General features: G+C 42.9%; 1 protein-coding gene across 1 annotated transcript in view; it reads left to right on the top strand.

Annotated features, from left to right (window-relative positions):
• Positions 1–12916, top strand: part of Crebbp (CREB binding protein) — a 141728-nt gene that overhangs the window by 116654 nt on the left and 12158 nt on the right. The window contains 6 exon segments of the mRNA XM_052759244.1: positions 2416–2496; positions 4585–4641; positions 8779–8856; positions 9164–9231; positions 11802–11952; positions 12223–12369. Coding sequence (XP_052615204.1) covers positions 2416–2496; positions 4585–4641; positions 8779–8856; positions 9164–9231; positions 11802–11952; positions 12223–12369 — 582 coding nt within the window.

Raw genomic sequence — 12916 nt, 5'->3', positions numbered from 1 at the left:
TATTTTTAGGGAGAATGAAGTGTAGACTTTGTCATAATAAGACCGTCTACATAGCATTTGTTATCCTGGACCAGACATGTTTCATCTTCATTAAAAAGATGCCTTGTTCTGCACTGTCTTCATCTCAGTGAAGGTTGATGAAGTGAGGTTATGGGCCCTGCCCTCTCACCTGCTTAATGAACAGGCTCGATTGTATGTAATTTTCACTGCCAGTGCTTTGGGACAGACACTAGAGTCTTTAACACTATCCCTCAAATTTTGTGACCCTGAGATTCTCAGGAGTGGGAATTGGTCCCATACGGAGAGCTTAGGTTTCTGTAGCCATTCCCGGGCTGCCTCTTGGTCATCAGTACTTTTCTCTGCAGTAGTTCCTGCCACTGGAAACAATGGGTTCGTGTTCTCGTGTCCTACATGTTGCGAGGCTTTAAAGACTGACTGAAAATGCTAAGAGTTTTTCCAAGTTCTTAAAATCATTGAGACTCACTTGTGATTGTAGTGGTTTCATTTCAGACTGCCCAGCAGTTTTTGCTTGCGTGATGAATGGATCACTCAGTTCTAAGCTTTATTTTTAACAACGATATTCTTGACTTCAGGGAATGTCTGCTTGTACCATGCCCTGCTGAATGTAGAAGTTTTTTTTAAGGCTCTATAAGAATATTTACAAAATAGTGAATGACAAGAACATTACTATGGTTCATTTATATACAGAAATGTCTGTTCCTAGTCAATTTTTAATCATGTCCTGGCAAGCAACTATTATTATTAGTCCAGTCATTATCTGCGGTGAATCTGCCCTGTTCATCAACAGAATATGAAAAATTGGATAACCTGAAGACGTTCTGAATGTTCTGAATGAAGTTTTATGTTTTAAATTGGCTGCATGTGTCATTTAGCAAAGTCTGTGGACAAAAACGCTCAATGTTTTAATGAAGATGAAAACTGGGACTTGCGGGGGCCTCTCCTCGTGGCTCATGTCTCATTCTGTAGCTGAGTGAGTGATCAAATGAGTGAATGAGCATGCGGGTGAATGCTGAATGAATGAATGAGTGAGTGAGAGCACAGTTACTGCATCTTCCTCTGCACTGGGGGTTCAGCTCGTGCTCCAGATCCCATCAGTGTCTAATACTAATCTTTCTTGGCATCTTGTAGATGTAGTTTTGAGTGCTAAACCCGCATTGTATTGTACTGCTGCTGCTAGCTTATGCTCATCTTTTTGCCTGTGTAATTTACCTCCATTCAGCTTGTTTATTTTATAGTATTTTTGTGTGCTCATCTTGTTTTATGCAGAACCCGCCTTTTTGTTAACTTCTCATTCGTGTCCTTTCCAAACATTTAATAGTTTATAATTGTTATCACTTAACAGCATGAGCCCAGGCTCTACATTATTATCACACAAGAAATTGGGATGATGGATAATTTTTCAAATGCAGATTGTGCTATTTAAAGATTAACTCTCTAAATTTGCTTAACTTGGGTTGATACCAAGTCAGAACAGTCATTCACCATGTATCCCATGAATGATTGGTCCCAGTACCAAAATTCAAATCACAGCTTAGAAGTGAACCAAAACTTTTCAAAAATTGTTTGTGGGTTTGCATATATTGTATTGTTTATACAATATATCATAATTTTTCTCTGTATATTCTTATTAATAAATGGCTGGAAAGTCTTTGACCCTGACTGCATTTCTGTTAAGTGTTTGTCTAGAATATGGATTTGGTTTCATTTGTATTGTAACACAATTATTATTAACTGAGTGATTAACTTTGAGAAAATAACAAACAGCAACAACAAAAAATGGTTCTGGGTGCTCAACATTGTCCCACTTTGGAAGATCTGGCTTAATACCGGAAGTAAAACCTCTGATGCAGTCAAGCATCCAATTTCCATTTTGAAAAATGAAGCTATTCCTGTTTAACTTGCTTTTTAAAGGCTTTCTTCTCATATTGTTGTTCAAAGTAAAATTTTCTATTTTAAACCCTGGCTCAATATTTGATTTTATAACAAATTTGAGATTTCTAAATTTAGGCTCCATGCAATTCTAGTATTAACTCCTTGAAAGCATTTGCATCTTGGAGCCGGACCAAACTTGTCGTTGTTAGTGATGATGGCCTATGATGCGTGCAATGAGACCGAATGCTAATCAATGCTTTGCCTTGGCTTTCTGCTTTGTGTTGTCTGGTGTTTGCGTCTTACCTCTGTGTCTGTGCTATTTGTTCCCTTCCCTGTTCTCTAATTCTGCCCTTCCCTACCTGCCCCCTGTTCCTTTCATTGTCCTCACTGACCCATCAATCAACCAACAACGCCCCCCCTTCGTCGTGGTGCTCTGCCCTGCTCTGATTGGTGGCTTCGTTGCTTGGGTGGCTGTATGTTGTGATGGACCAGTTCACCCAAGTATGGCCTTCTTGCTGACAGGTATCATTTCTGTGAGAAGTGTTTCACAGAGATCCAGGGCGAGAATGTGACCCTGGGTGACGACCCTTCCCAACCTCAGACGTAAGTATGATCTTGCCATACTTCCTTGTGTTCATGACTAAAGAAGCCAGAATGTCCATTTTGAGTTGTGTGCAATTTGTGTTTTGTTTTTCTTCACATATTAACTATACCCACATTTAGTGGGAACACGGTTGCATGGGCATAGATATTTGTACTTAAAGGTATAGGTGTCGGCCAAACAGCAACACCAGTTCTCCATTTTGCTCCATTTAAGGCAGGATTAGTTCAGTTCTTGACCCTTGTATAGCTCACTAGCAAATAACTTTCTTCATGGTGGTAGGTAACCTTTGCTTGAAAATTCTAACTTCAGTTATACCTAAGAAGCCAGATAGCCTTATCCACAGGAAATGAGTGTTGCATACATATCGCCAACAACAATACCACCCTTTAAAACAAAACAGAATGGGGCTGGAGAAGTGGCTCAGAGGTTAACAGCACTGATTGCTCTTCCAGAGGACCCAAGTTCAATTCCCAGCACCCACATGACAGCTCAAAACCGTCTGTAACTCCAGTTCCAGGGGATCGACATCCTCACACAGACATACATGCAGGCAAAACACCAATGCACACAAAATAAATAAGTACTTTTATAAAAAAATAAACAAAAATTTTGGAGTTCACTTTACCTTTCAAACCTTCATCTTGGGCTTGGGGTTTTAACTCAGTGGTAGAGCACTTGCCTAGCAAGCGCAAGGCCCTGGGTTCGGTCCTCAGCTCCGGAAAAAGAAAGGGAAAAAAAAAAAACCCTTCCTCTTTTAAGTTACTGAGCTACTGCAGGTTAGATTCCAATCCTTTCTCCATGTCTTCCAGGATAACATAGAAATATCTATCATTCCTTGCTGGTGGTCTTACTCTTGCTCCCTAGCTGGATCCAGCATGTCAGTTAATCTACTCCTGCATATCCCTGCTTGTCTTCTAATGAAGTGCCTTTTGAGTGGCAGCATAAACAGCAAGAGAAATGAAAACCACAGTGGGTACTTGACTCATTTATATTTGTAAAATGCCCAAAGGCATGCTGGCCTGTATATCTGTCCTAGCCTGCCAAGCGTTTTATAGTTCCCTTTCCTGCACACTGAGTTCCTCAGTCTCCATGCTTCTGGTCATGTTGAAAATCTGGCCTCAGAGTTACTAGGTCCCACAGGCAGGAAGGCCGTGCTCCAGAAATGATTTTATTACCCTTATCATCTTAATTCTTTGGTCTAATTGGAGTTAATCATTGAATTGTAGGAGGTAGGGATGGGAGAAAGCTAATCAGTAAATGCTAAGGTTCAGTTAGATACAAGCAAAAGCTGTGGATTACTTTTGCACAGTATGGTGACTGTCGATAACGTTTATGTAATGTACTTTTCAAAAAGCTAGAAGGAAGGATTTTGAAAGTTTTTTTCGTGCCCCCCTCCAAAGGGTAAGTGTTGGAGGTGGTTAGTATGTTTAGCCTAATTTAAGCATTATACAGTGTGCACAAGGGGCAGATATTATGTGGTATACCATTTATATGTGCAACTTTTAAGTTTTTGTATGTCACTTAGGGTAAAAACTAAAGATTCAGGAAAGGGGCTAGTGAGATGAATGAATAGGTACAGGCACTTTTGTTGCAAACCTGCAGCCTGAGTTCTGTCCCTGAGCTCACAGGAAGGTGCAAGGGGAGAACCAACCTGACAGTTTGGTCCTCTGACCACCCATCATGTTCGTTCTCTCTCTTTCTCCACCCCCCCCCCCCAGTAACAAAAAAGAAACAATAACAAAAAAAGAGTTATATAATTCTGTGTGTTAGAAGTAAGTCACATATGCATGGTTTGAAACCCAAATACTCCACCTTTCCAAAGTGAGTGTCCTTGGTGGAGTCTCACCTTACATTGAGGATATGTTGGCATTCAGCTGTGATCTTGCCAATGTCCGATTCGGTAGCTATTCGTCATATGAACTTGAATGAGAATAAACATATTTAAATCTCAACACAATTTTGCCATCATAATCTGAATTAAATCTTATAGTAAAGCTGATAGTAGTTTAGAACAGATATTTTAAGAAAAAAATTGGTAGAGGATTATATGTGGATTGATTAAAATGTTTCTTTTTCTTTTAAATAAGGACAATTTCCAAGGATCAATTTGAAAAGAAGAAAAATGATACCTTAGATCCTGAACCGTGAGTATACATACATACATACATATATATGTAGCCCCCCCCCCTCCCTTTCCCTCTCCCTCTCGTTTTTCAGACAGGTTTTCTCTATGTAGCCTTGACTGTCCTAAACTCTCAGACACCTGCCTGCCTCTGCCTCCCAAGTGCTGGGATTAAAGGTGTATGTCACTATACCTGGCTCTTTTTTACTTAGAGTCTTAGATGAGGAAAGTTATTATTTGTGATTAGATTATGGGAGAATAAGAATAGTTTCTTATGGGAAGTTATCTCAAACTCAAAATAGATGTCTCTGTAACACATTCTCCAGTTGCTAGATTTTTAATAGTGGTAAGATTATGTGGGTAGCCGAGTGGTGGCGCACGCCTTAATCCCAGCACTCGGGAGGCAGAGGCAGGCAGATCTCTGTGAGTTCGAGGCCAGCCTGGGCTAGAGAGTGAGATCCAGGAAAGGCGCAAAGCTACACAGAGAAACCCTGTCTCGAAAAACCAAAAAAAAAAAAGATTATGTGGGTAATGGGCTGGAAAAATGGATCAGTGGTTAGGAGCACTGGCTGCTCCTCCAGAGGTCCCGAGTTCAATTCCCAGCAACCACATGGTGGCTCTCAACCATCTGTAGTGGGATGTGATGCCCTCTTCTGGCATAAAGGCATACATGCAGCCAGAGCACTCATATACATCAAATAAATAAATAAATAAATAATAAATAAATAAGAAAGAAAGATTATGTGGGTGAGCCAGGGCAGGGGCAGGCGGATCTTTGAGTTCAAGGCCAGCCTGGTCTACAGGGTGAGCTCCAGGACAGCTAAAGCTACACAAAGAAACCCTGTCTTGAAAAGCCCCCCCCCCCAAAAAAAGTAGGTGTTTTAGTTCTATTGAAACCTCTCTAAAGCTTGGTCATAGGTATCTCTAAGGACTGCTCAGTGTGATTCTATAAAGAATATAGGCAGTTGCTTGAAGTGCTAATATTGTTCCAGAGAAATTCCAAATTGAAAATATCTTAAGAACCACTTTCTAAACAATCTGTTCTGTGAGATGTAGTATATGTTCTTACCACTGCCTTTGCTCATGAGAATGCTTCATTTGCAAAGTTGGCTTTTAAAGCTTGGGACAGGTCTGTCAGTTTTGCTGTATTCTCTTGGCCCCAAATCTCCTAGTTCCAGAGAGGTCGACTGCTATAATGGAAGACACTTCCCACCCAGGCAACATTTGAAGATGCAGCTCTCTTTTGGGAAGGTTCCTTCCTTTATCCTACTATCCGATACCTAGGGACAGGATTACATTAGGTAATGAATGCTGGTACATATGGAGACTTCCCCCAAGGAAAATTCAGTTTTATTTCTGATTCTCCACGTTATGTTGCCGTGTCACATATTAAACCCCCCCCATGTTAATGATTTATTTATGTGTATATGTTTGCCTAAATTTATCTGTATACAGGACATGTGTACTGATGCCCCCAGAGGCCAGAACAGGTCAGATCTCCCAGAACTAGAGTTACAGATGGCTGTGAACTACCATGTTTGTTGGGAGGTGAACTTGGGTCCAGGGTTCTTCACTACTGAGCCGTCTCTCCAGCCCCCTTTGTATGGGTTTTAAGTTTCTTTTTGCAGCAACAAATAAGTGCAGGCACCAGGAGGCATAGTGTTCATGGTTCCATGGGTGAGGAATTTTAGGATGGGCACAACAGCATCACCTTTGGGGTGGGCTTCCTGGAGTTGGTGATTCTTACCTATAAACAGGTATTGGAGAGAGGAACATAACGTTCTGGGCATAAAGGAAAGAAAGAACACAAGATACTCAAAACATGTCATGGGACTGATGGGCCAGTCAGGCCCAGGGGATGTAGTGGCAGGAGCACTTAATACATTTAACCTGTTTGGCATTTAGACCATTCAGTGTATACTGGGCAAGTTTTGAAGAACAGCTTTGATTCTAGTGTATAAAGTCCATCTCTGCAGCAGGGTATGGTGGCATTCCCCTGTACTCCCAACAGTTGAGAAGCTGGGACAAGATGACTAACTCAAGACCAGCCTGGGCTATTTAGTAAGATCCTATTTCTAAAGAAAAACTATAAAAAAAAAAAAAAAAAGAAAGAAAGAAAGAAAGAAAGAAAGACTCCCCACCACCACCCCTTAAGCAGGGAACATGAGGCATATGATTTCAATCTCTAGGAACTCCCTGTGAGATTCAGGTACAACCTGGGCAAGAAGTCAAGGCTCAACTAAAGCAGGACTGTTGGAAAAAGAAAGGGAGGCCAGACTATGAGATGGAAGGCTCCATAGTAAATGGGATATCAAGGAGGGGGCCTTGTGGGTTGTGGGTCACAGGCAGATGTATATTTGGTATTTCCTTCCCTGACAGTGGAGGGAAGAACTGAATAGGTTATCTTTAGAGAGAAGGTGGGAGGCAAAAGACTTACTGTTCTGACCTTGCGTCTCCCAGAGGCCAACCGAGCTCTCTTCAGAGACTGTAGATGCATAGAGTTGATGGGATGAGCCCTGGAAGAATGCAGTGCAGTGCAGGCAAAATGACCAGGTCAGGTGTGGGGCGGAACCTCCACCATGGCTGTTAATTAGTAGTCACAGCCAAGTCATGCTGTCCCTGTTTCACAGGGTTAATGTGTGTCCCCTCTCTAAAGAGAACAGCAGCTGCTTAGGACATACCATGGCTGAATGTTTGTATAGCAGGGGTGGCAGCAGGATGAAGGGACAAGAAGAAGCTAATCATTATCAAGAGCTTGGCTTCTCCCAGGAAACTGGGGTGCTTTCTGGTGCCTTAAATTTTCCTGGGATGCCGGGCGGTGTTGGCGCACGCCTTTAATCGCAGCACTTGGGAGACAGAGCCAGGAGGATCTCTGTAAGTTCCAGGCTAGCCTGGACTACCGAGTGAGTTTCAGAAAAGGCTCAAAGCTACACAGAGAAACCCTGTCTTGAAAAACCAAAAAAAAAAAAAAAAAAAAAAAAAAATTCCTGGGATATGGATTTTGGTAACAGTGAGACCGTAAACTAAAAAGCAAAAGGTTTGAGCACTGGCTGTCTTGGTGTTGAGAATTCCTATTGGAGTCAGCTCTTGAGGGTGATAAAATGCATTTGTAAGTGGCTGTACTGAACTGAGCAGTGTGGAAGTGGTACCAGGAGACTGAGTGTGTTCAGTGAAGCCTATCACTTTTTGTTAGCATTGATGCCTCCCACTACCTGTCACCAACTTGGAGCAGGTGTTTCCTGTGCCTTGGGCCTGCTAAGACTGCTCTCATCTAGCTACTTTGCTTTCTGTAGCCTTAGAAGGTAGAGTGGGGAAATCTGAAAATTAGGAGCAATTATTTATAACACTGAACATACTGTTCTGGTTCCTGAGCCCATTTAAGTATGGAAAAATTACATAGAGAAAGAATGGGTCTTGAAGTCTATAGTGACATTAAAATTACTGGACTAGGGAATATACCTTTATCATAGTAATTTTTTTTCTTTTTACTGTTTTTTGGTTTTTGTAGTTTTTTCCTTTTTTGAGACAAGGTTTCTCTGTATAGCCCTGGCTGTCCTGGAACTCACTTTGTGGACCAGGCTAGCCTCAAACTTACAGAGATCCACCTGCCTCTGCCTCCTGAGTGCTGGCATAAAAGGCGTGTGCCACCACCGCCCGGCTCAAAGCTGGCTTTTGACCTTTGTACATATACCTGCATTTGTGCACATGCCTAAACCGCCGCCCCGCCCCCCCCCCCCCCACACACACACATTTATCTCTGTTTACTGAGGGAAATGGGGAGAGAAGAAAATGGCACAGTGTACAAAAAAAGGACAGAAAATCCAGAAGTGGTCATGCAGGCTTCTAATTTCTGCACTGAGGAGACCAGAGAAGGATCATGGATCATGTGTTCAAGGCCAGGCTGGACTACATGGCCAGACCTCTTTTACTCAAAAGAAAAAGAAAGGCTGGGTGGGGAAGAGTGGGATCCTGTTTCTTCACTAAGAGAATTAACTAACATAGGTAAGCATGTAAAACACTTCTGAATTAGTCAGCACATGCGTGGGTGTCAGAGCTCCTGAGAGCAGCTCTGACACCAGTGTGTGCCGTACACTCGAGCTCCTGCTGAAAACTTCTGTGTGTGGCTCCTCGTGTCTAATTGTGCTTTCTTGTCTCCCAGTTTTGTTGACTGCAAAGAGTGTGGCCGGAAGATGCATCAGATTTGCGTTCTACACTATGACATCATTTGGCCTTCAGGGTGAGTGATTTGCTGTGATCTCTGGGAAGGGGGAGCAGCTGTGCACAAGTCATGGGGAGGTGGCTGTGGTGCAGAGTCTTGTTCATTGTCAGCAAAATTCAGCAATTAAGGGAGGTGGCAGTTGGTTCTAAATTTAAATCTTGTGTTTGCCTGCTTTATAAATTGTAGAATCAAAGCCGTCTGTCTCCTCTCTTTTCACAATGATGTGATTTAAACTGCCAACAAAGTATTTCAGTGCTGCATTTCACTGGTTTAGCAACATGCACTGTTGAGTATAATCTGATCACACCCATTATTTGTTGTGCAGTTTTGTGTGTGACAACTGCTTGAAGAAAACTGGCAGGCCTCGGAAAGAAAACAAATTCAGTGCTAAAAGTAAGTTTTCTCCAAGTTTCTGTGTGCTTTGACTTTGGTCGTTTCTCCTCTTTTGATGCCTCTCCCTGCAGTTTAGAGCTCAGGTCAGCAGTTTTCATATGGATGGTTTTCACTGGAGTGATTCAGCTTGATCCTTTCATGATCTGCTCATGTTGTCAGTACCAGTTTACAAAGCTTAGAAAGTAAAGTTCAGAAGAGTGAAGCTTTAGGTGGGCGCTGGTACCACACACCTTTAGTCCCAGCACTGGGAGGCAGAGGCAGGTGAATCTCTTGAGTTCCAGGACAGCCAAAGATACACAGAGAAACCCTGTCTCAAAAACCAAAAAGAAAAGGTACGTTTTAGAACTGCTGAAAGAACATTTGTTGGCAGATCCTTCTCCAATAGCTCAGAACCAATAGCCCTATCCAGTAAAGGTGCTGTCACAGGCTCTCGGGGCTATCTCCTGGGGAACAAGGCTTGCTATCCCACAGTGCAGGATTTCCCTCAGGGATTTTAGCAAGAGTGGTGGTCTTGTGAAGCCCTTTATGCTTACATCTGTTCTTGTCAGAATAGTCACTCAGTTCTGAAGACTGCTGGGCACAGAGCTCAGCCTGACCAAGCTTATGAAGCGTGATGCTCACTGAAATATAAAACAGATCTCAAATCCACTCCTTACTTCTTTTAACTTTACAAATCTTTATTTTTCCATGGTTTTTTTTTTTTCCTTGCTATTGGATTTTGTTTTCTTTTTCTCTTTTAAGATTTATTTATTTTGTATACAGTGTTCTGCCTGCATGCCAGAAGAGGGCGCCAGTTCTCATTACAGATGGTTGGAAGCCACCATGTGGTTGCTGGGAATTGAACTCAGGACCTCTGGAAGAACAGCCAGTGCTTTTAACTGCTGAGCCATCTCTCCAGCCCTTTGTTTCCTTTTTAAACCACCTTTTTAGACATACCTTACTTAATATACCTCCAAAACACCACTCTTGGTGTATTTATTGCAGAAAAATGAAATTTACATGAGTTGTAAATTCTCTAGATACTACTTGAGACAATAGTAAGGAATCTTCTAAGACTTTCTATAGATTTACTTTTAAAAATATTAATTTATAGCCGGGCGGTGGTGGCGCACGCCTTTAATCCCAGCACTCGGGAGGCAGAGCCAGGCGGATCTCTGTGAGTTCGAGGCCAGCCTGGGCTACCAAGTGAGTTCCAGGACAGGCGCAAAGCTACACAGAGAAACCCTGTCTCGAAAAACCCAAAAAAAAAAAAAAAAAAAAAAAAAAATTAATTTATTTTTAAATTTGTATATATGTGTGTGCCTGCTTTTTTGTATGTACACCAAGTGCATGCAGTACCCATGGAGGCCAGGACAGGGTGTTAGATTTCCTAGAGCTGGAATTTGAGGTGGCTATGGGGTACCTGATACTGATACTGGGACTGAATATAGGTCCTTTGCTAGAGTAGGTGCTCTTAACCACTGGACCATCTTTCAGTCCCCTAGATTTACTTTTTATAGCAATTTTCATGAATGTAGAAAATATTTAGAAGTCATTAAAGAAGAAAACTTACTTAAAATTTTATCATTGTAGGCTGGTTGTGGTGTGGTGGTTCATGCATAAGACAGGAGAATCCCCTCGAGTCCCATGCCAGCCTGGGCTACATAATGAGAGAGACTGCCTTTTTACAAAAGGAAGGGGAGGGGGTCCATCATCTGATGTGGGAGAAGGGGGTAGAGTACCTAGTGTATGTTGAATCCTGGGTTCAGTTCCCCAGCACCACCCCTCCAAAATCCATCCATTTTTATAATCAGTGAATTTTTTTATAGATCTCGCATTTCAGTCCTCTTTCCCCCGAAGAGCAGTTTTCCGTACTGATGTTTATTCCTAGTGGCTTGGGTCGGTGCTCACATCACTTGTACTGTGGCAAGAGCCAGCACAGGACAGGCCACATCACCAAGATGATGTTGCCTGAGGCTAATGCCATGCCTGCTCTGCCTCCCAGGTGAGCACTGTGCTCAGAAGGCAGCAAGCAGTCCTTGGCTGATGCTTGATGACTGGCCCTGGGTGTTCTAAGCTCCATTTCAGACTGCAGCTGAGCTAGGTGGAAGGAAACCCAGCCATTGACCTGGCCAAGGGTGTGCCATGTTCCTTGTTGCTATTAAAAGTTCCTCAAGTGTAATTCTGGAGCATTAAGCCATCTGCCTGTTGGCATCCTTGAGATAGCCCTCCACACAGGAGACTTCTGCTCAGCATAGCCCCAGGGCAGGGCTTGTCCCACAGGCTTCCACTCAGCTACCCAGGACCTGAGGTGAAGGGCAAGAAGCACAGTGTCCTTAGTCTTGTCAGATTCAGGCCATCTTTGTCTTTCTCCTGTCCCTTACTGTTAGAAATGGACAGAAACCTGGACAAATAAATAGCCGACAAGAAGCAGAGTGCTTCAGGCCCCACATCTGCTTTCCTTCATAAGACACTTAAGTCACAGGATGGAGCTCCTTCATACTTACAGAACACTCATTAGTCCTTGAAAGTAACAGTGAAGCAGCAGCTTCAACTGCTCTGCCTAATCCTGTTCATTCTGAATTTTTTAGGGCTTCAGACCACACGCTTGGGAAACCACTTGGAAGACCGAGTTAACAAGTTTTTACGGCGCCAGAATCACCCTGAAGCTGGGGAGGTTTTTGTGAGAGTGGTGGCCAGCTCAGACAAGACTGTGGAGGTCAAGCCAGGGATGAAGTCAAGGTTTGTGTTCTTTTCCTGTCCTAAACTGTGGGATAGTCCCCACTCCTGTCTCTGTAGGGCGTCAAGTGTGACGTCCTTAATGCAGAGGCTTGTGGTAACTAGCATGTGACCTTTTCTGAATCCCAATTCATTATCAGAGATGGCTCTCTTGCCTAAGAAACAGGACCAGGAAGAGCTGCAGCACAGCCCTGAAACTGCTCTGGCTGTTGTTGCAAGAGGTTGCCAAGTCTTGAGCCTTCTACACAGAACAGGCTTTGGCTTCTGTTTCAGGTTTGTGGATTCTGGAGAAATGTCTGAATCTTTCCCGTATCGAACCAAAGCACTCTTTGCTTTCGAAGAGATCGATGGAGTCGATGTGTGCTTTTTTGGGATGCATGTGCAAGAATATGGCTCTGATTGCCCCCCGCCAAATACAAGGTAGTCTTCCATCTTACTTCTGAATGTGCCTTTTTAGCCCCATGTTGGATGGTAACAGACCAGGCTCGGGCGTCTTAGAGCTCTGTGCTTTGGTACTAGATTTAAATAGTCAGTTACCCGACTAAACCAATTAATTTTGCTTTCCTATAAACTGTCAGAAAACAAAGGGTCTTGGTGGTAGTGTGGCATGCTTGTGTATGGCCCTAGTTCTGTTTCTGTCTCATCAAGATGGTCACTGGGGAGCCAGGGTAGCAACAGCTGGATGCCCTATTCAAACCAAGTGTCTCTGTCCAGGGTTAGTTTGTTTAGTCTGAATTTTGGGTAAGAGGGGCAAAGAAGTGGCTTCTCCCAAGTTGCTCTCCTGGGGAAAGTTCCCCTATCTTTTGTTGGACAATAGGAAATTATTTCTGTTCCCTTAGTTTTCAGATGGAACTATGATTAGGGTCTTTCACATCCCGTTAGGTGGCCTCTGTGACTGCTATCAAAACTTATTTCTGGGGGCTTTGGATGTTAGTGTTTGTTTTCAAGCTTGAGGGGTACCCTGAAT

This window comes from Peromyscus californicus, unplaced genomic scaffold (genome assembly GCF_007827085.1).
Source record: "Peromyscus californicus insignis strain IS unplaced genomic scaffold, ASM782708v3 Scaffold_3__1_contigs__length_106647218, whole genome shotgun sequence".
Taxonomy (NCBI): domain Eukaryota; kingdom Metazoa; phylum Chordata; class Mammalia; order Rodentia; family Cricetidae; genus Peromyscus; species Peromyscus californicus.
This window is presented reverse-complemented; position numbering and strand designations above follow the sequence as displayed.